Below are 26,234 nucleotides of genomic sequence, written 5' to 3'. Positions count from 1 at the left end.
AACTGTCTTTTAACAATACTTAGAACATATTAGTAGTACGTTTGGCAAGCGTTAAAGCGTCTGCTTGATAACAATGTTACTGATCGTAAAAATTATATAATTTTGTTTTTTTTTATTTCTCTCTCCTATGAGTCAGATTGGTCCAAACACGTTCATGATTGGATATATAACTTTCTATATATGTCTCGAAAAATAAATGAATAATTATAACGTGCGAAAATGATGAATTTATTTATAAAACATTTTTGTAAAATTACGATAGAACTGTTCTGAAATCCTACTTAAACGAAGTACATTTTGTTTTTGACCTCAATTAGTCAACTCGTTCTGAACTACCAGTATCATTGATATTACAAATATGTAATATATTTTAATTGATGAATTTTCTATTTGGAAAGTAATCGACTTCATGTGTAATACACGCCTTTTTTTAATTTTCATGTAGAGGAGTAGACTGCATTTTAGCAGCAATCTAGTATCGTGTTCATAACCATACAAAACTATAAAGAAATTTTGACTAAATTGAACAACAGTTTAAATTGTTATTTTCTTTCGATTCAACCACAAGGAAAGAATAAAAACAAATATAAATGCTTTTTCGGATTTCAACCAGATTCCAAACTTTCTCACAGATAAATAATCCTCACGAATATAGAAATTTAATTGATATGTGAAACGAGCTACCAATCACATCCGGTCCTTTTCTTGCTTAGCAAACATGAATCGTTTAAACACAGGACTATCGTTTATCGTTTGCTTTGTTGCTTATTATCATATCACAGCTACAATTCTACGTATCTGTATCATAACATGCTAAAAAATATAAATAAGTATTTATTCAAATTTGTCCAAAAATAAGGATTATTTATAGGATTTTCCAATTTTTAATAATTGGCCACTAATATTGAGAGTTATTCTTGATTGTTTTTAGCTCATCAAAATTAAATATTAAACTTAATTATATTATAAATGTTATTATTTTCAATAGGTGTTATCCTATTTTATTACAAATTTCTATTATCATCAAGCTAAAATTAGGTTTCACATCAAGTAACTAATAGTTTTATTAAAAATCCGTTAAAATTTATGACAACTTTATAAGTTAATTTTTTTTGAGCAAGCCGTGTTTACGTAACATCGGTCGAGATCGCGCAAGGTCCGCGTGATGTTCAAGTTCAACCTGTCTCTGAACAAATGTAACGCGACTTTCGTAGCGATATTTACGGTAACTGAGGCCACCTGCCAACTTGCAGATGGCAAGCGCCATATATTCTTAAGTTGGTTCTACATAGCACTTTAAAACTGTAACCAATAGGGTCAAACTTAATTTATCTATAGTATATATTAAAAAAATAAATTATATAAATCAAGACCGATTTTTATCTCTGTATCCTCCCTTTCTTTTTATTCACGCAGCGGTATTATTTTTACTAAATGGCTAAGCTGTGACGGTGAAAAAACATATTTACGTGCTATCGGTTAACTCTTGCTAAACCTTTGGAGATAATAACTCGTAATAATTATGTTTTAGTTACATTATGTATTTAACATTGACGATGCCTTTTAAAATAAAAAAACAACGTGCACCCATGTTCCCTACGAACACTTGGTTCTTTTTTGGTCGAAATAAATATCGTAAATGTCGGAATATCGACTTCACCAGTTAAAATTACTCAAATTTTAATCTTAAATTAAATTAAATAAAGTTCTATGTTTCACAATACAATTAAGACTCAAACCGATTTATATTTTATTTATATTTGTCATATATGACAACTAATAAATAAATAAACGTTAAAAAAATAAGTTATTAACTTGAATACGTGTAAAGCAGGGTTACGGTAGTTATAAATAAATGTGTGTTACTTCTACTGATAGTTGTGTTTATAAACAATTTTATAGTAATATTAAACTTAAATAACGGCTTCCCATAAATAATAATAGTTATAATATTGTATACGTATCGGAATCGGAAGAACAGTTGTCGTTTAATTAGTCTGTACTTCGACCCATTATCACCATTTGAGTCATTGCAAAATTAACTGATTATACGGTACGAGAAAAAAAATGTCAACGACGTCCATTCAGTGACAATATCAGTATGATGACTCAAACATTCTATATTATTTATAAAATATTTGCAACATTTTGATAATTGAATTGCTATTATTATTAGACATTTAAATGTGGTTTTCATTTAGTTCATTGGTTTAATATGTTCAAGTTGATAGCTTAGAAAGAAAATAAAATAGTAGATAAACAGATATATTAAATTTCTGTTAACAATATTATTATAAATATGAAAAGTGCCAAGAATCGATGACAGATATATATGTATTATACATTTTTACGCTCTTTGTATTGTTTATCTCGTTGTCTTGCTACGTAAACCAATTACAAGGTAAGTAATTCTATTAGTATTGTGTCTGCATTACTTTTCTTTAGTTACCAGCGATCTCACATATGGACTAGTTCGATGTCCAAATATAAAAAAAATGTTTTCATTTAATTTGCGATGGAATATACATACTTGTTGAAATTAAGATAATGATTGAAGTTGATTGTGAGTTAGTGATTGATTTTTATGATCGCGGATTTTTTTTCGTAAATATAGTTAAAGATTCAGTCAATATAATATCGTGACGGTGATATTTCGTTTGTGTTCCTACATACATTGTAATGCAAGCAGTGCAAACAAACACTTTTATGGCATCAGTGTGACGTCTCTATTTTGATTGTTCCACTGTTAAGCTATGAAAAGTGTATTGATTGTGTAGCTTCACTTTAGCTCGTTTAGGGTGCGCGGGCGGCGCTTACTCAGTACGTCCGCGAACGTAGCGCGCGTTGGGTCGTCCCCCGCGATGACATAACAACAACGGCTTTGTCTGTCACATTATTTACCTTATCTTAATTTTCCGTTATTTTTAAACTGCGACGTTTTATTGAAGATATTTACGATTATCACCTAAATTTTCGGATTGTCTTCCATTCAGAAAATATTTATTTGCGTTCGATTTTAGACAGTATAGAAACAAGATGCTTAATGAAGTGTTCTTGTAATGGATAAGTTAAAGGTATAGGGACGGGACGGCAGCGTTGGGCTGTTGTCAGGGCGCTGCTGCGTGCTTGTTGTTTGCCGCCGCCCGACAGCCTCAACCAACTTATCAGTCCACATTCCGCTTATGAAGAACGTTCGTCTATGTTAGTAAAAAAACATACGCTCCTAATACACACTCAAACCTCACCTCGACATTTCTTTATTTACCTACCGTCTGTTATCGTTGTTCCTGCTCACTAACCCTACAGCCTACCGATCGCTGATTTCACAGCTCGGAGCACTCGTGGAGGCGGCGGAATGAACGATCTAAACGATCTCATCATCGGCGTTCGCCTACATCACACCGGCGAAGGAGACATCATCGCGACGAGTCTTCACCGCGTTCACCTCCTGAACAGGTGAGTCTTACCGTTTCTAATTATTTTATTGATGAGGAGGTATGAATGTCTAACGTGATTTTTGAAACCCAACGCTCGCCATCACTTACCCGACATTGAAGTGTTCATCCGAAAACCTGTCTAAAACTGGCTTCTGTGTTATATCGTACTTATCGAAGCAAAGTCCGGAACCAGAATAAAGCATAATACGTCACCGTTCCTGTAGCGGGACAGGTTTGGCATGAGATTGCGCGTGCGCATGCGCCTCCGTCCGTGAAGACGTGCGCGAGAGACGGCGACCTCTTCGCGCTTGCGCCTGTTCTATTTGTGTTCGCCTTCGTCACTCGGTACGCCTTCAGTCAGTCGAAAAGCTCAGCCGGCCGCCCAGCGCGTCTTTGCCGCCGCACTAAATTTCTAGTAGCACGCGCGCCGCGGGCGGCCAGTGCGAGCCATGGCTGCCCAACCTCCGCGTCCGCCCCCCAACAACTTACTCTTTAGCGGACCCCCACCCTCTTTACCTCGAGTAGTTTTAGTGCCAAGTGATATTTCGAAGGACTATATTACACCTGACACTGCATTAGACCTAGATGTTGTCCTTGACCAGAAAAACGATGCGTCTAACTTGGATGAAATAAACAACGTGGGTGTGCCTACATATGATGAATTGTTTAGTGATAAAGTAGAAAAACACGTGCTTGAAAATATTCCTTTTGAGGATCAACAATACAATAATAGTTATTTTTTACGTCGGACTCGCAGTTTTGACATTTCAGATATGTATGTGACAAGTAATGAAAATGAAGTGGACGGCCAGGTTTTTCGACATCGGCGTTCTGAGCCTGATTTATCAAAATACGGATTATTTGTTGAAGCTGAAATCTCTGTGCAACCCTTACATCCACCACCTCTTGTACTAAACAATCCTTTTTATGATGGCTCTTATGCTTTAACAACGAATGACTTCAATGAAAATATGATTATGCTACCCGAAAGCTACTTAGCATTTGAGGATTCTTTTGTGCCATCGTGGGATTATAAACCAGAATTTCTTGGAAACCAAGAAATAAACCCTGGATTATATTATGATGGACTCCCACTGATACCGCCTAATGATCCATGGTCTACACATGGGAATACTAACACTGCATTCGAATATTACTCACCTCAGTTTGAAATACCTACGGAAGAGGGTGCTCAGTATATGCGTTTAAATGAATATGCCATACCTCAATACAAGAGTCTTCCGATGATAGAGCAAGTGCCAGTAACTTCCTCCTCCGACAATACAAATAAAGCCGAGTCAGATAAAGAAAACAATAAGATCAGCAATTTAAACGTTTCTCATAATACGCCACAAACAAATTCAAATCCATCTGAACCTTCTCTAGTTTTAAGAGATAATACTTTGAACGAAGAAGAAAAAGTTATTGCTGTTGAATCTACTGTTAACAGAGAGTCATCTCGAAGTGAAGAATCTTTAAATGCGGATATTTCTAATGACGTCACCTCCAGTTTAGCTTTTATGCCTAGTAGTAAAAGTTCGCAAAGACCTTGTGGAACAGATGACACAAGTGATGACACTTCTCCGTGTTCAACTGACTATCACGAGGCCTCCGCACTCGATTTAGCTCAAAGCTTAGATGAACTATCTTGTTGTGATAGCACGGACTTTTCTCAAAGTAGAGATGAACCATCGCCAGCTAACGACGGTGTAACAAATGAAATCATACCAGATAAAAAACAAATCAGTGGGCCATGTACTGTAGAAACAAATAAACCATTGACAAACCCGCCACTTAGCCAGCTACCGTCCATTCCATTTCGAAATCAAGAACTAACGGAACCTACCTGTGTGCCAAAAAGTTCAACGAAAAATAATAACATAAATAAAATTAACTCTTCAACCAACACCGAAGTCGTGAGTGATCATGTAGCTAGTAGTAGTGTTAAGTCAACACCGAGTGTAACAAATAGTAACCAAATCGTAAAGCCCAATATCAAACAACCTGTGCAATGTTTGGACGCAACAAAATCATCTATCACAGCCAAGCAGCATCCTCAACCTCCTGCTGTGCCTCCTGCTTGGCTAGCGAAACCACCTAGCGATATTCACGGAAAACCCAATGCAACGCAAGATGTTCCTCAGATCTTGATTCACAACACGGAAGGAGGAATGAGAAAGCATGATAAAAGTGCCACGGCATCGAAACATTCTGTTATTGCATATAAACCAGCTTCGGAACCTCAGCCGTCGTGTTCGTATGTGCCGCCTGCGCCTGCGCAACCTTCGCAGCTAAAGCCTGATAAGCAACCCAAAGAAGTAGAGGTCAGCTAACTTAATTCTTAAATTTTGCAATGTACTAAAGTCATAACATTTATGACTGAAATTTAAGATTCGCTTTTTACGAATAACTTTTAAAATAATATATCCATATATTTTATAACCGGGTACGTAAAATATTGAGATCGCAACGCGTCTATTTTAAATTATATTATTGGGTCAAGGATTCTTCGCACAAACAATCCTTTCAGTGTTTTTGTTAAGTCACGCTATTTATAGAGATTTCATGTAGACCATACTTTGAATTTTTTGTTCTCCTTATGTATTACAAGAATTAGAAAGGCAAGTGACAATACATTAATATATCCCGGTTGCTAAAGCTGTGCATATTTAATAAAAATACTGATATGTATTTATAAAAACAAACTCTTTTCAATAAGAGAAACGCAATTTGATTAACCCGTCTACAATAAACAATATTAGTCGTATAACCGACAAAAATAGCTCAGCAGCTGGCATTACCTATGCAATCCCAATACCGATCGCTAGATGGCGCCACGTGGTGCTTTTGCTGAATACATGAAGTACGCTTGCGCCCAGAAATAGCACCGATCACCTTCACCTAGGCGAAAACGCCGGCATGCCCGCTGTTGTGATAACTACCCGCCGCACGCGCCGCCCACTCGATTATGGGATCAAAGCAATAGCGTCCATCTATTAAAATTGTCCTCTGCCATGCAAACTTCTATTTTTATACATTATTAAGGATCTGTATGATAGGCGCAAATAATATACATGAATAATATTTAGCCAAATTTACACCTATACTAGTAGGTATATATGACAAGCCTTAAAAGGTACACAAACTATCATTCTGATGATTAAAAACATTGTTTAATCAAGACTAATCAAGCTGCACGCTCCCGCTTCAATTGTTTTGAATTGTTAAACAAAATCCTTAAATTGAAACTTGTTACGGCTGGCTCGAGTCAGAACTGAATGAATAAGAAACTTGATTCCAAACTCTTGACTAATAGGAATGTCATAAGAATATATAAATGACACACGCAAATGATCATTAATTATATTATTAAAATATAATATTGACGAATATAATAATAAAATAAACGTTAAATATTTAATTATAATGTACGTTACATCCTATTTAATTTTAAATTAACAATAAAATGTTGTTTGTGTATTCGGAAAATAGTACATTTTATATTTCGATTTTTATAATTAGGTATCCAGCCTATTATATTGAAACGAACATGTATGGATAAATAGTATTTACGTTCATCAACACGTAGCATAGGATATTAACGAAGATTATTTTTCCAACAAATTTAAATTGTTGCAGTGTATTGCATTTTTATAAAAATATCTTCAACTTTTAAAAATATACTTGGCTATATTTACCCGCGCGCGTGTATTGTTACAATGACGTTTCGACAGATGTCTGGTTTTATCGTCGTCCGGAACATTAAATTTCCACCCACATGTTAATAAGAAGGCCCATTTTTAATAACTCCGAACTTACTGTAAACATTTGAAATATCGATAATTTAACAAGGTATACCAGGAGCTTGTAAAACTTTTGAATGAACCGTCAATACTAGACCACAGCCTAAGATGCATGGGGCTTTAAAATCTCATTTCAAATTGCTTATATCGTTTTACTAAAAGGTTATAAAAGTTTTTAAATAATATGCTTGCTAATTACAAAATGAAAGACATTTACCAACTTTGTAAATCAAGATAACGGAACATTTAAAATATTAATTGGCTTCTATATCTAAATTATATATGTGAGCTCAACAATTTAAACATGAGAGTGACAAAGATATGCAAAGACAAAATTATAAAGTAAAGTAACAGCCCGTAAATTTTCCCACTGCTGGACTAGGGCCTCTTCTCCCATTAAGGAAATGATTTGGAACATATTTCACCACGCTGTTCCAATGCGGGTTGGTGGAATGCACATGTGGCAGATTTCCGATGACATTAGACACATGCACGTTTCCTCACGATATTTTCCTTCACCGCCGAGCACGAGATGAATAATAAACACAAATAAGCACAAATATATGTAGTCGTGCTTGCCTGGGTTTGAACCCGAAATCATCGGTTAAGATGCACGCGTTCTAACGACTGGGCCATCTCAGCTCAATGACAAGGAAACACAAACCTACATGATGAAATCATTCTGTTCTATTCTTATTTTCTATTTTATGAATTCAAATATTTCCTTAATAATGAATATAAGATAAATTTATTGAAATTAGGAATGTTAAACGTGCAAGTGTCGTGCATTTGGGTGGACAGGTAATGGGCCACTGGGTAAAAGGCTAGATTAGACCAAAAGACGGAAATGTAAGAAATATTAAACTTTGTTCATATCTCCAACACGTCAGCCTTGGGAACTAATACGTTTTGTCCCTTGTACTTGTAGTTCGAATGGCTCGTTCACCGTTACTGAAACAAAAACATTAGTTTTGATCAGTGGATGGTACCAACTCAACCGCGCTTGCACTAATCTCTACCATCGAGTGAATATGCTTTGCAATGTTATTATTATATAAAGTAATTATATTTTTTAAAACTATTATTAATAGTTTGTAAAACACCGAGTGAATATCTAGTTCTAAAATCCTTAAAAAATAAATTAATAAAATTTCACGGATGTTTAGCTCGTGTGATTGCATGTTAGTATTTCAATGTTTTAAGAATAAATAACAAATGTAAGTAGAGGTCAAGATCGCAAGTGTTATCGTGTCGTTAATACGGGTACGTCGAGGCTTAGATAACACCCGTGCCCACTTTACGGTTTGGTAACGCGCTGTTCCTTCCGGCCGGCCTCGCCGATACCGGCACCGCTCGTATTGCAGCAACATAGTTATCTCCAGATTAAATTACCTGCTTACTTCTTAAAGGTTCGAAAATAATTTTGTAGGTATCGTATTATAGTAAAATAACTTAATTCGTTTAAAATGTTGAAAATCGTATCGTATCTTATCCAGATCAACGTGAAGAACTTCTAAGAAATTTTAAATCTGCATGTTCTGACTAAGCTAACATTAACAAATCCGATTCATTAACTAAAAATGGAAAACATTAAAAATGAAGACGTTTTACATTATTAACTTGAAAGTCGTTATCACTGTGTCGGTCGTTAACATTTCGGTTCATTCGACGATACACACACAAACAATGCGCGGTTGACTTTGCTCACGTAGTGTCGCCTCCGCTGAGGCGGATATTCGGCCTTACCGGTTACTACGCTCTCTTTGCGTAGGGTCATTTGATTGAACTATTACACAATTGTATCTCTCGAATCATTATTTTATTAAGTATATTTTTCTTGACAATATTTTTATTATGTAACTTTAAATTGTAACATATAATAATTTAGCTTTATAAAGTATACTTACACACTGAAAACAATGAAGTGGCGAAGCGTACACGCGGATAAATCCTGTTTTAACCGAAAGCTTCTGACAAATTCTTCGTTCAATTAGTGCTCAGCATCTTTTAATTGGTGTGCGACGCCCAGCACTTCCAGTTTACGTTTAGACGTTGACACACGCGAACTGATTGCAGCACCCGCCATTAACGTGTTAATATATAATAGGTTTTTTTTTTTTTTTTGTGTTGATATGTATAGTACGCTCATTCAACTAAGTAATCGAAGCGCATTCTCTCTGCTATCGTTCGATTTCACGGTACAGTTGTGAATCAGCGGAGCAACTACCCGCCCGCCCCTTGCGTTAGGCTCTCCGCCACGCGCTGTGAAGTGATAACTAGTGTGTATAAAAATGACAAAAATCGTTGTAAAAAATGATCGTATCCACGCAACTCTTCGATTCGCGTCCTTTTACGAGTTGTACAAAAGGTTCCTCAAGGATCACGGGTGCAAATGGCACGACTTTGCTAAACTCCTCTCCGTCGTAGCAGAGATCTTGTTCGATGTTGACGGGGACCATAATGTAATTGCGGGCAAGGTTAGTTTCATATTGTTTTTTTATAACGGGATTAACGTCTGATTGTAGTGCATAGATAACGAACGATATTGACTACGACAAATCCAAAACTATATATTATTTATAATTTTATATATAATATTCATTTTATAAGTGAAGATCTTTGTAAGGAATTAAATTAAATATTTATTCATACCTGACAAATATTTATCGAAAAATAACTTGCATCAAAAGTATTTCTTATGTCAAAGAGCGTTTAGTAACGGTTGTCACGTACATAGTACGAGTTTTTATATTATTACACAAACTCCCCTTGATCCAAAAGGCATCTGTGAACCAATCGTACCAAGGGGTAGTATTTTACCTGCTCCCCGTCTTATTGTCGTTTCCAGTCGTTCCTTAGTTAGCAAAACAGCTGGCATGCAAAACAAGTTGTCCGTATCAATATTTTAAGCTACTAATATATGTGTTTAAGTGATCGAAATGTACAAGTTTTTGTCTCGGTGTTGCTATTTCGTAGCTGCTGATAAATCATTCATTTCAGTGTTATTGTTCCTTTCAATTTTTGCTTATACTGTACTCAAAATTATGTCATCTAATTTAAAACGAATATTAAAGAATCTGAAGGATATCCTGTTCCCATGTGTTCTATATATTGAGTCTGAAGATATTTCGGTTCCGGAGGTATGCTCAATAAAAAAGCAAAATACATGCATTCCACGTCGGACGAGATTCCAATAAAGTATGTACATTAAATTCTTGACCCAAGGGTACGATAGACCCAGATATCGATCAGCGTTTAATTATAATGCCATTAATAACTTGGTATTTGTAAAAAATGTATAAACGTACTGCAAAAATGTTTACACGGAGAAAGTAACATGCAACGTTTTGAAATCGAAGCGCGATAATAACTCGTCCAGAAAGTACGATATTTGCGACGCTTCCGTTGTACGAAACGTTTTCCGCCACATAAAATGTAGGTATTTTAATAATAACTGAGTATTTGCATTAGACAATCAAGAATGTCTAATAATTCACATCTAATCGTAAATAATTACTAATTTGTAAATATTTTACTTATTTGTTTACAACTCGTTAAATGAAAAGAGGATGGAGGCACGCAAAGAATGCATGTCGGTATCAGACACGCATAGCATGTTTAAATACATGCATCCGATTTCATACATGTCTGAGCTCGACATGAAAAAGTAAGATAAAAGACATACTTATCTCGATTATTATTGATTGCACATGAACATTGATAAAGCTTGACCCACGGATGACTCGTCATGTCAGTTAGTTAATAAGTCAGTATCGTCGTCGAAGTTAGCCAACGTGCTCGTGGTCAACTATCGCGCATGGTACGCGCACGTGAACAACGCTATTGTTCAGCTTCATACGCGTTCTACTGACCCAATTAGAGAGCGCTTATTGACAGAACTGTCTTGGCTCTCGAGCTCATTGTCATAGCCAAAGAAAAGCTCTTGCTGATTTTATTGTTAGCACCCTTGAAATAAATACAACCTGTCGTAATCAAGTTGTTTAAAAAAAAATTAAATATATATAAACGTATGCAAAAATTCGTAAAATTAGCACGACTCCCCTTTTTATTACTTGTTGTTTTTTTAATTTATGAAATTAACTTTTTTAATTAACTATTTACTTACTAAAATCTAAATTAAAAGAAAGGTATTTATTATATGTTAGGTACATACAGAGAGTGTAATGCGACGAAAATGCGCGTGCGGCGGCACCTCGGAGTGCGCGGGAGGGCGCTCCCACGGGTTGCCGATATTTTTAGTCCGCGACCATTACTTGGCACCGACGGCCGCACTCGCCCGTGCTAGTGATATTTTTCAAATCCCTCAGTGCTAAGGCCTGCTCCCGATTAACAGCAGTTTGACTTAACAGCAACTATATTAAATAATAAGCTGTAATAAAATTGAACGGTTTACATTATACATTAATGATGAAAATATGATACTCAAGAATTATTATGTGATATATCCGGGTTGAAGTGTTTTTGTATAATTGCAACACCTGTTCAATAGCAATATGTCTGGTAGCTTAACGACCACCGGAAATGGAACAACGAGTCCGCGGCCACGTTATACTCGCGCCTCGACCACGAGCGTTACCCAGCTGTTATCAGATGGATATTCAAGCATCATCAATCGGCTTACACGTAGAGGGCCATCGGAGAAAAATGACAACATCATTGATTCCAAATTGTCTGCGGCGCGGACACGTTATGATGATAAACTGCTTTCGAGCAAAAGTTCTGCATTAACAAATGTGCGACGTTACGAAAACAATAGTAATATATTGCCGTACAGACCTTTTGTGTCTAGTGTGACGCCGAACACGAAGAACTTCAGCGACGAGCGGGCCTACTCAAGTTACCTGAGTTCGACTAAGACACGAATTGAACAATCACCTGTGCATTCAAACCCAAGCATTAGTTCTCTCAGTCGCAGTGACTCATTCCGTAGAGCTCACATGAAAGATAATAAATCATCACCGCTCACTAAGCGATATCCTCTCAAGGAAACTAATAATAATAATTTAGATAGCACTATTACGTTAGGTAGCACACGAAGTCGCCTAGAAGATAAATACTCATCAGTTTTAGATAGAATTGCTATTCAAAAAAAAGAAAAAGCGCGAAAGGAAATTGTAGACCGGGAAAAGACTTTGGAACCGGAATCATCCTTTTCCAGAGGTCTAATGAGGAGTTTTACAACGGCTGTTTTTGGTGAAAGTTCATTTAAAAGGCATAATTATTCGCATGAGAAAACGAGAGATAAAACTCCTTTTAGAAACACAACGGATCGTCGTTTATCTAGTCATAAACAAAGTGATAAAATCGAATTTAAAAATGGATTTGACGTATCTCCTCGGGAACGTCCTCAGTATGGCAAAGATAGAGATAGCATCTATCGTAAGCATCATAGGAGATCGCTCAGAGTTGAAAAAAGTGGAAGTGATAAACGTAGTGGAAAACTAAGCCTAAGACCTGTCGATATCAGCTTAAGTTCTGGTGCTAGAGATTTAATCTCGCCGCCTCAACAAGAAGTTAATAATACTAAATTAAATGCAACCAAAACGCCAGCATCTTCCCCTGTTAATGAGAGCGGAAGACAGAAACAAATTTATTTCCCATCAAGTGACGAAGACGACGATAAGACTCCGGTTGGTGACCGAGTGCTTAGCGAACGCGAGACACGGCGAAAAGAAATTCAAAGTCTAATAATGAAATATGCTCATTTGGACGAAGTTTACGGTCGTATCACTGAGAAGGAGCCTAACGGAGTATCAAATGCAATAGTACCTAAGAAACCGGAACCTATTGGCGTCGGAGATGTGGTTGTGCTGCCGCCAGAACTGCGCGGCCGTCAACGTCCACATAGGCCACGGCACCTGATGCGACGCGCGGCCACGCCGCCTGTAAGCAACAAGCTAGCAACCGACCGCTTGCGTCTCTGTGTGCCGCTAACTAAAACCTGGTCCGTTATTATTGATACATTCAAAACATCGATAGAAAGCTAGCTCATTTATAAAAAATGGACTATTTTATACTTTGTTTTTAAATGAAAAAGCGTACTAACGTAGTCCAATGGAATGCATGTATTTTGCAAACAATACATTATATAATTGAATATACCTGAAGGTAGTAGAATAATTAAAGCAAGAGGGTATGAATAAATCTTTGTATAATTCCTTAAGTTACTAACTAAGCAACCAACCGTCTTGCGTGTTCAGACAAAGAAGTAAACATATAAAAATCTTGTGAGATGATAGTGCATGTGATGAATTTTCTTATGCGTGTTTTAAAATGTAATATGTCCTTATTTTGCGTGAAAATATTCTCAAACGAACCTAAAAAAAATTCTGAACCTGTTAATGGAAATGTTAGTAAAGTGAAGCCGTATAGTTTTAGACGGGATCGGGTGGACACTGTTTACCTAATGAACCTGAGTATGAGAGATTGTCTTTGGAAGTTTTGCGTGCGTGAAAGTTACGTCGGTACCCTTCCGTCCTCTACCGTCCTGTTCCCGGCCCCGTTCCGAGTCCTCGCGAGCGGCGCGCTATCGTAGGCGGACGCCCGAGCGGTCTCTCGGGCGTCCGCCGCGGCGCATTAGCCGCACCGCAGCGCCCACCCGTCCGCCCTCTAACAGCATGTACGACACACCATACCAATTGTCGCTTGTCTGACGGGCAACCGTTCCATTGTCTGATTGTTGGGTACAACACTACTCGGGTCGTGGCGAACGCGTGGCGCTCTCCGTGGCATGTGGCTGGTGCGTGTGGCGTGATGGCGTGTTGGCGCGTGGTGCGTGCGGATGCGGCGGCGGCCTCTCTGCGGCGTGTCGACGCGGGCGGCCCTGCAGAGCTCCCGGGCACGCTCCTCCGTCAAGGACGACAAGGACGGACACCTGGTGTACTGGCCCGGATATGTCATGGGAGCGAGATGTTCGTGTCCACACCATACCTTTAACACTTGTATACCGTGACCATCACTGTTTGCTACACGATACACGTACACATACACAACTACACACAAAAACACACATTCATGGCATATAATGCTAATACAAACATTTCATAAAAAGATCGACGACAAAAACTCGGAAGTGACAATTATCGTCACTTCGCCCCCAATCGAGTCCTAGCAGTGATTTGAGTTTTGAAGATTTCAGACTTACTATAATTATCGCTTGTGATTTTTATTTTCTTTTTAAATAACAGTGACCGCCGTAATATCTATTTCGGAAAGACTAGTCATGTTGGATATGCAGAGCATTGGTTTTTCGCTTTCTACACTACCGTGATACATTATTTCCTGATATTAGGGGAGCTGAAAAACTAATGATAAATACCATCATGACTATTTTATATGAGCAAATGACTAATCTTCCTGCCTTGGTTTATTGCAGACAAAATCATCGAGACGCTCGGTGAAGGCACCTTCGGCAAGGTGGTCGAGGTGAAGGACTTAGAAATGTAAGTTGAAATCATTGTCATATTTTTTATTTTCCGTTCCAAATAATGCTTAAACATTTATACAACAATTAAAACTATTCACCGTTCAATTTTCCGTTTAATATTTTTCTAAAAGTATCACAATAGCGTAGGGTTAATTTAATATTTATTCCAGGAAATAAAATACGGTAAATATCTTACTATCGAAAGACAAAACTAATGAATGTGTATTTATTTGTAACCATAACATTTGTTTATTTAGCTATTAATAAAGTACTTTTGTGATTTTTATTTTAAATAGTATTGTCATAAAATAATGAAAACAAGAGAATCTTTATGTAATTCAATCGGTTTTTTTTCTAATTGTTATATTCATTATTTGAATAACCGAACATTCTGTTACGTTGAATTTACAATTTTTACTATAACAAAAAATATTGTTTAAATAGATGGTGTAGCATCGTATTTTTCATCGATTATTCTGATTCTATTTACATATGTTTATATTAACAGTCTACCGGCCATTCTGCTGCCAGCTTTATGTCAAATAAATAACTATTGAACTATGTTTTAAGCCCTCTAATATTTTATTTTCTGCATTCCAGGGAGCACAGAATGGCTCTGAAGATAATTAAAAACGTTGAGAAGTACAGAGAGGCTGCAAAACTAGAAATAAACGTTTTAGAAAAGTTAGCTGATATTGACCCTGACTGTAAAAAGTAAGTAAAATTAAAGTTGTCTTTTTTTACAGAATGAGCATTAAGAGTTTTTAAATGTAGTTTAACCTGTATAAGATGATATAAATAAAATTAAATAGTAACGTATACGATATTACCATCCATTTTAATTTTTGAATAAGTAACAAATAGGAAGCTAATTAAAATGTAATGCAAAGTCGTTGATGATTCTGTTGTGCGTTATTAGACGAAGCGAATGTAGCAATATCTGACCTTGTCCGTTTATACGCGACGGCCGTCGTTGGCGGCGCGCCAAGCGGCGATGTCAACCAAAACACTAAAATACCTTACTCTTCGCACCTCAACCATATTTTCCATGTCCCACGTCATGTCGTGGGGGTGTCATGGGGGTATATAGCGCTGGAATGGTCACTTTATTGCTGTCATTAAATATAGGCGATACCAACATTAAACCTTCACTGAATGTTTAATTAAAAATAATACGATCTTGCATCATCATGTTTCCTTTCTTTTTCAGTTTATGTGTAAAAATGTTAGACTGGTTCGAGTACCACGGACACATGTGTATCGCATTCGAAATGCTTGGACAAAGTGTATTTGACTTCCTGGTGAGTAACAGTCATGTAGAATTACATATGATTCAACTTTTATTCTATTCACTATTTTATTATAAGCTCAGAAATAAGCACATTAATAGTATATTTCTTAAAATCATGTTTTTATGTTTTATTTAGTCATCAATTGATATATTAAATTATTTCCTGCTATTGCAATTATTATTAGACGAGTAATATTCTACACTCTGGTTTAAAACTAACAAATGTATGGTTGGCTCGTGGTGGAAATTTCTTAATTATTTTTTTATAAACTATGATAAAAATCGAAATCTATATTAATTTTATTAAAATTTTGTTATGGTTTCTTAATTGCAGAAAGACAATAACTATCAACCTTACCCACTGGAGCAAGTGCGTCACATTTCTTACCAACTCATATACAGCGTTCTGTTCCTGCACGACAACAAACTCACGCACACCGACCTTAAGCCAGAAAACATACTCTTCGTGGACAGCGACTATGAAGTCGTCAGTGTATATAATAGTTCTAAAAAAGTAAGTTTATTTTACATAGTGTAACGATCTCAAGTATAGTACGACACAGCTTAGATGTAGCATCGGCAAATTCAATTAAACCGATTACTGCCGATTTATACAACCAATAGAAAGAGCCCCATGTCGCGCCATTCGACGCTATTCGTCGCTATTGACTATCGCGTCAGTTCAACCCGAGAAAGCAAATGCATGTAAATTGTAAATCGAAGTATCAAATTAATATATATTAGGACATAGGATATTACAAGTTATTACGTTTGTGTAAAGATCATATTCACATAAAAATAAATATCGATAATTTTCAAATTTCGTTTTACGAATTTTTCCGATCCTACATCTAAGCTGTGTCGTACTATACTTTTATATTGCTTAGGGAAATGTTTTATAAACATAGAAACAATCAAAAAATCATCATTCACACAAGTTAATTTCATTATTTTACTTATAATTTAAATAGCCCTGCGATTTAATCCGCGTCAAATTTGAATTGTACGTTTCTGTAGCATATAAACGGTTACTTTGTCACAGTTTACCAAATTTATCCATTTATGTAGTTATTCCCACTTTTAGCGTCGCACTTTAGTGTCATGGGATAAAATCATATATAAATTTATACCTTTTCATCTTTCTCACTTAATGTATTATAGCCAAATCTAAAAGCCAAAATAGATAGTCAAAGAGGCCTGATTGGGTGTCGACCATTAGAAATTGAGGTGTATAATCTTGTTTTTATAAGATCGGTTATTTAAGATATTTTTTGTATACATTTTTTTATATTATTGCATGCGTCACATCTTAATTACAAGATAAATGTAAAATTCGGGGTGATAATCAAGTCAAAAATTTACATAACATTTAATTTTTTGCCTGATGGAACAAACCTATACATTTGAAACAGGTCTTAAGGCCTAATACGCGTCATTAGCTTATATAAAAGATAAAACTTCAGAAACATTTATTTATGTAACAGGATAACCGCAACATATCCTTGTTTTATCCATATAATACTGTTGGGTTGTAAACTTCCTCTTTGACTTCATTGTAGTTTCCATAAACATCTTTCATGCTGCACACACCACAAACAATATAAATATATGTTATTTTTGGATAATATATTCTATTAGTGTGAGTGAATGACACATAGATTCGCACAGAAGACACAACGGCTTACGTTATTCTTGGCAGTATACATTAACTGTGTCAGAGTCTCGCTAAAAATAAGGAGTAATGCCAAAATCACTGAACCCAACGGAAGCCCATTCAATGACTCTTGCGTCTAAATTTGCTACCTTCTATTCCACAATATATAATTTTGAAGATAAAAACCTATTTCTAAGATTGTCCTAAGGTATAAAATGACAAATGGTCTGTATTTCCGTAAAAAAAAAGTAAAGTAACAGCCTGTAAATTTCCCACTGCTGGGATAAGGCCTCCTCTGCCATTAAGGAGAGGGTTTTGGAACATATTCCACCACGCTGTTCCAATGCGGGTTGGTGGAATGCACATGTGGCAGAATTTCGATGAAATTAGACACATGCAGGTTTCCTCACGATGTTTTCCTTCACCGCCGAGCACGAGATGAATTATAAACACAAATTAAGCACATATACATAGTGGTGCTTGCCTGGGTTTGAACCCGCAATCATCGGTTAAGATGCACGCGTTCTAACCACTGGGCCATCTCAGCTCTTTTTTTTTTTTATTTCCGTAAAAATCTTAAATTCCAAAAGCACTGATAAAATTCCAAACTATTACTAAGATATTAATATATCCTAAACGCGTAACTTTCAGAAACATGACTTACGGCGCGTGAAGCGCAGTGACGTGCGACTTATCGACTTCGGCAGCGCGACCTTCGACCACGAGCACCACAGCACAATCGTCTCCACCAGGCATTACAGGGCGCCGGAGGTCATATTAGGTTAATATTATTTTTATATTTCAATCATAATTATCGAATTATGTTAAAATTGAATTCCGCGACCGTGAAATGGACAGTGAACTCTTTAAACAAATATTACATATTTTACATTAAAATCAATAAATACTTTCTCCATATTGTTAACAAGTTAACTAAAACTTGGCGGTAGGGCTTTGTGCAAGCCCGTCTGGGTAGGTACCACCCACTCATCAGTTATTCTACCGCCAAACAACAGTACTCAGTATTGTTGTGTTCCCGTCTGAAGGGTGAGTGAGCCAGTGTAACTACAGGCACAAGGGACATAACATCTTAGTTCCCAAGGTTGGTGGCACATTGACGATGTAAGGAATATTTAATAATTCTTACAGCGTTAATGTCTATGGGCGATGGTGACCACTTACCATCAGGTGGCCCATATGCTCGTCCGCCAACCTATACCATAAAAAAATTATATTACATTTATTATCATGTAAATCACATATAACATTTATACTTTTAGAGTTGGGCTGGTCACAACCGTGCGACGTGTGGTCGATAGGTTGTATAATGTTCGAGCTGCATCTCGGGATCACGCTCTTCCAGACGCACGACAACCGCGAGCACCTCGCCATGATGGAGCGCATCCTCGGACCCATACCGTACAGGTCAGTAGTCAGAGTTGACATTAACAATAGTTTTTCGAGAGAGTCGAGATGGCCCAGTGGTTAGAACGCGTGTATCTTAACCGATGATTGCGGGTTCAAACCCAGTCAAGCACCGCTGATTCATGTGCTTAATTTGTCTTTGTAATTCATCTCGTGCTCAGCGGTGAAGGAAAACATCGTGAGGAAACCTGCATGTGACAAATTTCAAAGAAATAATCAACAATAGCGTGGTGGAATATGTTCCAAACCTTCTCCTCAAAGGGAGAGGAGGCCTTTAGCCCAGCAGTGGGAAATTTACAGGCTGTTGTTGTTGTTGTAACAATAGTTTTTAATTAATATCATAGGAGGCAGCCTGGCAATAGGCTAATACCTGATGGTAAGCAGTCGCCACGGCCCAAGCATTGGTGCCGTAAGAAATTTAAACGATTCCTTACATCGCCAATGCGCTACTAACCTTGAGATCTGAGATGTGATATTCTTTGAGTCATAATTACACTGGCTTCCTTATCCTTTAAAACAGAATATAACATTAGTAAAGTATTGTTATTTTGGTGGTTGAAAATACCACCCAGAATAGCTTGGAGATATGCCGTTTATAATTTTTTTCGTAGATTAATTAATAGATTACTTAATTTTCACTTGTCAGTCTACAATTATTTGTTATTATTTTTTTTTAGAATGGCACGAAAGACTAGAACAAAATATTTCTACCATGGCAAATTAGACTGGGACGACAAATCGTCAGCGGGCAGATATGTAAGAGAAAATTGTAAACCACTTTTGGTAAGTTCTGTTTTAAATTTTCTTTTCCATAATAAACAAGGTTTTTCCATAAAAAAGGCAATATTAGTTTAAATGTCTCGTCATTACATTAGACTACACATCAAGTAAATGAATTCATAAAAAAATTTTAACTTGTTAACAATATGGAGAAAGTATTCATTGATTTTAATGTAAAATATGTAATATTTGTTTAAAGAGTTCACGGTCCATTTCACGGTCGTGGAAATCAATTAGCTATTGTCGAATGATTATTTCAAACTTTCATTTAAATGCCAATATATTATCGCGTCGATTTACAGAGGTACCTGCAAAGCAACAGCGAGGAGCACCGGCAGCTTTTCGAGCTGATAGCTCGCATGCTGGAGTACGAGCCCTCGCAACGAATCACGCTTCGGGAAGCGCTGAAGCATCCATTCTTCAGCAAGCTGCCGACCCAGCAGCGTCTCGGTTAGTCGCCTTTAACTATACAACGACTCATTCGTATGTTTATTTCAATATCTTCACATGCTCAGAATAATCAAATTATACATATTTTATAAAGAAAAAAGTCTTATGTTGTACTCTCCAGTAAAAAAATCATTTTCAATAATATAGTCTATTCCTTAAGATGAAAGAAAAAGGTAAACTTTTGATATATGTATATCTGCCAAGCAAGTTGCTTAGGGGCCACAATATCTTCACATGCTCCAAATAATTAAATTATATTTTATAAAGGAAAAAGTCTTATCTTCAGTAAAAATTTCGTTTTCAATAACTTAGTCTATTCCTTAAGATGAAAGAAAAAGGTAAACAAACTTTTGATATATGTGTATCTGTCAAGCAAGTTGCTTAGGGGCCATTCATGTATTACGTAAGCACATTTTCGCTAGTTTTTTTGTAAGCAACCTCATATAATAAGAACAGGCCAACCCGTCCCCTCTCTTTAATATTTTTTACGTGAGATCTTAAAATAAAAATTAATACACGGTCATTTATTTTTCAAAGTATCAATTTATTCATATGTTTATTTGTTCAATTCAAAGCTTCTAAAGGCACGCATCCGAGTGAATCTCGGTCGCGTGGTTTCAAATAATTTTAACTTTGTGCATTTTTTTGATTTTACCTAAGGACTATCAAAATTGCTTTCCACCCCCTTGTAACTAAACATAAGACATAGTCGACCCCTCCCTCCCCAAATCGTCTTACGTAAATAAATGAATGGCCTCTTTAAGTTGTGAAACTGTGTGTTGGTAGTACGCAATCAATTCTTGGATATTAAATTATTATTTATAAACACTTCCAAGTTCTGATAACCACGGCTTCCCTATTTAAGACGCGATTTATCGGCTTAACTAATTAATACATGCAGTTTGTTTTTTATATCTTCAATAAATTTATAACTAAGTATTTTATGTACAGTATGATATATGTAAATTTAATAAAATATAAGGATTAAAAAACCTATTGATTAAAAAAATAACCTGTAAACTTTCCCATATTTACTACAAATAAGGATTGAATTGTATGAAGTACTAACACACATTCTTCTGCGCCTTGTGTGTGTATGTATTAATTATCCTAATATATATTTGTTATTGAATGACAACACATGAAATAACCCTAATAACTTAAAATTACATTAAATATATTAACAATGCACCATATTAAATAAAATGTATATGTGATAAAATATCTAAACTTAACAAATGTGAATACGTAAGTTTTTAATCTATTTCTATTTTTCGATGTTATAATGTTTTATTTATGTCCATCTGAATGTCTTTCTAAATTATTGACTATAACTACAAAAGACAACATTTATCGTAGCTAATCAAAAATTCTGATTTGTTTTGCTTTGCTCGTGATTCATAAGTTACTTTATAATTTAATATACAAACAACCTTTCACGGTATTAACTACTAATCCCACTTTTGTACCTTGACCTTCATATACGAATAATTGGCTCTAGAGACTAGTTACTATTTACCTTTTACATTTCTTCCATTGAAATAGACTATCATTTAAATAATGTATATATAATGTATATGTGTGTAAGTATCAATTAGGTAATATATATAAATTAACATCAATAAAATATGTCGTTAATCATTCAAAAAATAATTTTGTCTACAAGCTACTTCATGTTAAATTTATTATAAAAGACTATGAAAAAGGCTTACAAGTTGTACTAAAACTTGGTTTTCATAATTACAAAAAGCATTTATACAGAAAACACGAACATCTGTTTCCGTTTCCTTTAGTACTCCGCTTATTCATATTTAGATTCAAAAACTTTCATCAAATCAAGCCAACATAGACAATGTATAAATACAAATAAAGTGATTGATAGGTCGCAGATGTGTGATTTAAATTGTTTGTTATAGGATTCCAGTCTACAAGGCCATCATATCTTAGGTCAGGCCTGTTTTAACTCGTTAGATGCTTCTTAGCTTTGTATTTCTAACGTGTGAACACATGCTGCGACATGTTTATTTTTTTTTCGTTTCTTTACTGTCAGTGTGCATATTATAAGTTTTGCTTTCGAAACTTAGTAAATAACTAAAAAAAAAAAATATTTTAATAAAATTATCGCCTGATTTTTATTTATGGTTTATTTATTTTCTTTGATAATGTTTATGTTGGAATGATTGTCTTATAAAAAGTTACAGTTGTTGATGTAAAATTAGCATGTTCATCCTCACTGACCATTATTATTTCAATCACTAGATACTTCCCATTATTTTTTAATGTTTTAATCACATTGTTAGCTCTAAACTAGTAAATTCTTGTCCAAATTGCTGTTTATATGATTGCTAAACTTTGGTTAATTACTTCGAATTTCAACAAAAAATATTTTTAAACTTAACAGCACATATATATCTAACGTGATAAAATTATAAAATCTTATTGTTAAATCAAACGTATCAAATCCTCCACAGTAATCATTCAATAACTCTCTTGCAGGCAATGACCGCGCCAGGTGCAACGGTGAGGGTTCGGGGTCCCGTGAGCGATCACATTCGCTCAGCAGGTGAGCCGAGCCGCGCTGGCCGCCGGCCGCTCGCCCTCGCCGACCCTGGCCGCCGCCGGCCGACGCGGCCCGCTGTGGCCGACCCTGGCCGCCGCCGGCCGACGCGACCTGCAGTGGCCGACTCTGGCCGCCGCCGGCCGACGCGCCCCGCGCCGGCCGACACTGGCCGTCGCCCACCGGAGCGCCCGCCCCGTGTGAACGTGTACATTGTTAATGAAGTGATAAGTGATATAATTATTTTGCAGACATTGTAATCTAGGTTATATTTTGTTGTGAATCGGTACTTCTCAATTTGTATTTATAAATAATTACTACTTGAAATAAAGACTGTTGGTCTGAGAGAAAATATGTTTTATTTTTTAATAATATGTTCTGCATAATGCGTAACCATTGCTAATATTTTATTTTATTATAACGACAAATGTTGCTATCGATCATAATACATTTCCCGACTATATTTTAAAGTTATAAATAGTTGCAGTTATAAAAATCAAGATCAGTGAGTTGTTAGCCTCGCTTCTTAAAACGTCACGTAAGGCCATATTTTTGTATACTAGTAAACTAGTTGTTATTAATGCTATACCTCCATAAATAATATAATAGACCTGATGTATCAATACTCTATAAGTATTTACTTTCTATAGGCTTCAATATTTATTTTTTCTGTTTTGAAGAAAAACATGTTCAAAATGTCTTATGTCATTTTAAACATTACTTACTTTGACAAGTGCAGTTCCGCGACAAACAAATGTAGTGCTTCGTCCACAGCTCGAAATTGCATAAAAAAAGATTATTCTCATTTTACAATGTTTTTCCAAACAATAGACAATACTCAGAGAAGACGACAACTTTGACATTGATTTGACATGACGATTATTTTATTTAAGGCTGTACTTTTTACCTTGCTAATACCAATCATCATGAATTCGTGCTGTGGCTGCTAAACACAAATATTAAGTACTAATACAACTTATATTAATGGTAATTTTGTATCTTCTAATTTCGCAGGTACATGTCTCCCTCACCGTTACACGTTTTAATTTCGGCGGAGTAGTCATCTTATTCTTGGCGTTTATTTGTGTGTGTGTGTGTGTGTTGTGTTACAATAGGCTATTAGACAATGCGAGAAATAAATTGTGAATTATTGTAATCAGTGTATATTATGAGTTTAAAAATGGTTATTTACTAACGAAACTTGAAAATAATACTTAATTTATTCAAAAATCCATAAATAAAAATGCAAATTTTCAAACGTTTGTCACGTGAGACAAAACGCTCCTGACTGGCCGGGCTTATGATGAAGTCACTTTCTTGTAAACTCTGCTTTTCTACTATATGTACCACAGATTAAAATACAGGAAAGTGACGTCGCCGACCCCATTGCAGCGCCATATTGTCCAAGTAGCATTTTTGAGCGCTATTTAAATATGCTATTTTTAATATGATATTTTTCGGCAAATATGTACTATAAATAAAAAATACAAATTTTACTAGGTTCCTTATATAATGGATCTTTTATGGTTAGTGTTTCAGTCGATAGTGAAGAATCAAACATTATTAATTAATTATAAAATGCTAAAAAGCAGACAATCGACGCGAATCCCAGAATGTACATACACACAATAAAAAGGATTTAATTTGGTTAAATAATAAAACATTTTAAAAAAAATCATTTATTTTTAATGCGTTTCAAATAAATAGTATATTGCATTGCCGGTCCGTTAAATATTAGCTTGTTCAATATTACACTTCTAGTCTACGTGACAAGGTTCTTAATTTAACTAAATAAATAAAAATGTTACTTGATAAATTTATAAACTTAACAAAAAATACATTCTTTTTCGTATCTCTCATTTCTGCCGCAGTATAACATACCACTACAAAAATATATATCACAAAATTTTGTTCATCGATGCACAAAGGTACATTAATTTCGATATAAATAAAATAACTTAATTTTATAATAAAATAATTATAAGACATATTATATGATTAGATCTATATTTATTCAAAAAAGGTAGTACTTCTAATGTGGAATGGAATGTTATGTTGCTATATTTTTATAGAATGCGACATCGACACAGACTACAATAATTTCAATGTTTTGTTTGGTCAAGTAATTAAGTGGTCGTTGGCAAAGTAAAAATAAATACCAAAAATATGTCACATTGTATCACGAATAGATTAAGCGTCACTACTCTTGGCAAGGTACTGTTGCCAAAATTACTTATACAATTTGCACCTTAGAATTTTTCAAATTATTATGAGGAAAGACAATTAAAATATGACATTATTCAATATAATATTCATTCAACTTGTACAAGCATAAGTCCATCACATATTTATGTCAAGCCATATGAAACTTACACAGATTACATTAAATAACATAGTTATAAAACATAGACAAATGTTTCAAAACGTGGATTTAACATTATAAGATTCCTTGTCAATTATAGAACTTGCATCTTATAGATTCATGCGAAGCGCTGCTATCGCTTAAAACACACGAGAGTGATCGAGTATATTTTTAAGTCTGTTTAAATTATAAATAAATATTCCCGATATGTCTAATAATAAAACTTTGGTAAAATTTGATCAAGCGATGGCAGCGATTAGATAAACAAACTGATTACCAAACCGAATAACAGATGGTCGTAACTCTGTATGCCATTCCTCTCCAGTATTGATGCTCTACAAAATATCCAATTTTACAGTCTTCCGCTCTAAGTGTGTAAATGACTCAACTAGTCGGTTTTTAGATTTCTCTTCCACCTCGTACAAAATGTAAACCGATCAGAACCGATATCGCTATCGAGTAAACTAAAGGATCTCATCTTAGTGATCTCAACTAGAAACCGCCGTCGGCAAAAGATGTGATAGGGATATTTTTTCAATTCGAAATTATTGATGATTGAGCAACGGCTACAGGGAGCAGAATATTCGCGTTTGGAGCGGTCGGGCGAGGCGCGCGGGGGCGGGGGGGGGGTCGTTACATGAGCGCGACGCGCGGCGCGTCGGCGGCCGGCCAGTCGTAGCGCGGCGGCAGCGCGGGCGCGTACCGCACGTCGTACATCTGCGCGCGGATGAACGCCTCCGTGTCCAGCGGCTGCGGCTGCACCGACGCCTTGCCTGTGCGCGACACCGAACATTCATCGATTTCGTTTTTTTTTTTTTTTTGTAATATATTTTAGTACGCATCAAAAATGACAAATAAAATTTACCGGTTTTGTATGCGTGTTGCACAACTTTCTTGGCGATCTGGATTGAGCACTCCTGTATGTCGGCCAGGGGTGGGTACAGGCTGCCCTGGTCGAGATTTTCTTGGGACACGATCTCAGCCAAAGCCTGAAATTTACAGAGCATAACACATGATATAACGCAGTA

At 35.9% G+C, this 26,234-nt stretch overlaps 2 protein-coding genes across 12 annotated transcripts in view; one reads left to right on the top strand and one right to left on the bottom strand.

Moving 5' to 3' along the window:
• LOC124535373 (serine/threonine-protein kinase Doa) overlaps positions 1-23,197 on the top strand; it is a 57,054-nt gene extending 33,857 nt beyond the window's left edge. For 2 of the 9 annotated variants that reach the window (XM_047111577.1, XM_047111578.1), the window contains exons 3-13: positions 3,330-3,456; positions 14,091-14,172; positions 14,637-14,703; positions 15,288-15,401; positions 15,898-15,988; positions 16,313-16,492; positions 18,284-18,413; positions 18,913-19,057; positions 19,735-19,840; positions 20,140-20,287; positions 22,784-23,189. In XM_047111577.1, coding sequence (XP_046967533.1) covers positions 3,330-3,456; positions 14,091-14,172; positions 14,637-14,703; positions 15,288-15,401; positions 15,898-15,988; positions 16,313-16,492; positions 18,284-18,413; positions 18,913-19,057; positions 19,735-19,840; positions 20,140-20,287; positions 22,784-22,854 — 1,261 coding nt within the window. In that variant the 3' untranslated portion in view covers positions 22,855-23,189. The other 7 variants (XM_047111580.1, XM_047111575.1, XM_047111579.1 and 4 more) reach the window with 7 other exon arrangements.
• A 1,314-nt stretch (positions 23,198-24,511) lies between these two features.
• LOC124535099 (NADP-dependent malic enzyme-like) overlaps positions 24,512-26,234 on the bottom strand; it is a 30,906-nt gene continuing 29,183 nt past the window's right edge. For all 3 annotated transcript variants that reach the window (XM_047111164.1, XM_047111165.1, XM_047111163.1), the window contains exons 11-12: positions 26,072-26,195; positions 24,512-25,979 (exon numbers count right to left, since the gene is read on the bottom strand). In XM_047111164.1, coding sequence (XP_046967120.1) covers positions 25,840-25,979; positions 26,072-26,195 — 264 coding nt within the window. In that variant the 3' untranslated portion in view covers positions 24,512-25,839. The remainder of the gene's footprint in view (positions 25,980-26,071; positions 26,196-26,234) is intronic.

The sequence above is a fragment of the Vanessa cardui genome, chromosome 14 (genome assembly GCF_905220365.1).
Source record: "Vanessa cardui chromosome 14, ilVanCard2.1, whole genome shotgun sequence".
In the NCBI taxonomy this organism is placed as follows: domain Eukaryota; kingdom Metazoa; phylum Arthropoda; class Insecta; order Lepidoptera; family Nymphalidae; genus Vanessa; species Vanessa cardui.
Note: the sequence above shows the minus strand (reverse complement) of the source record. Positions and strands in the feature narration are given on the sequence as shown.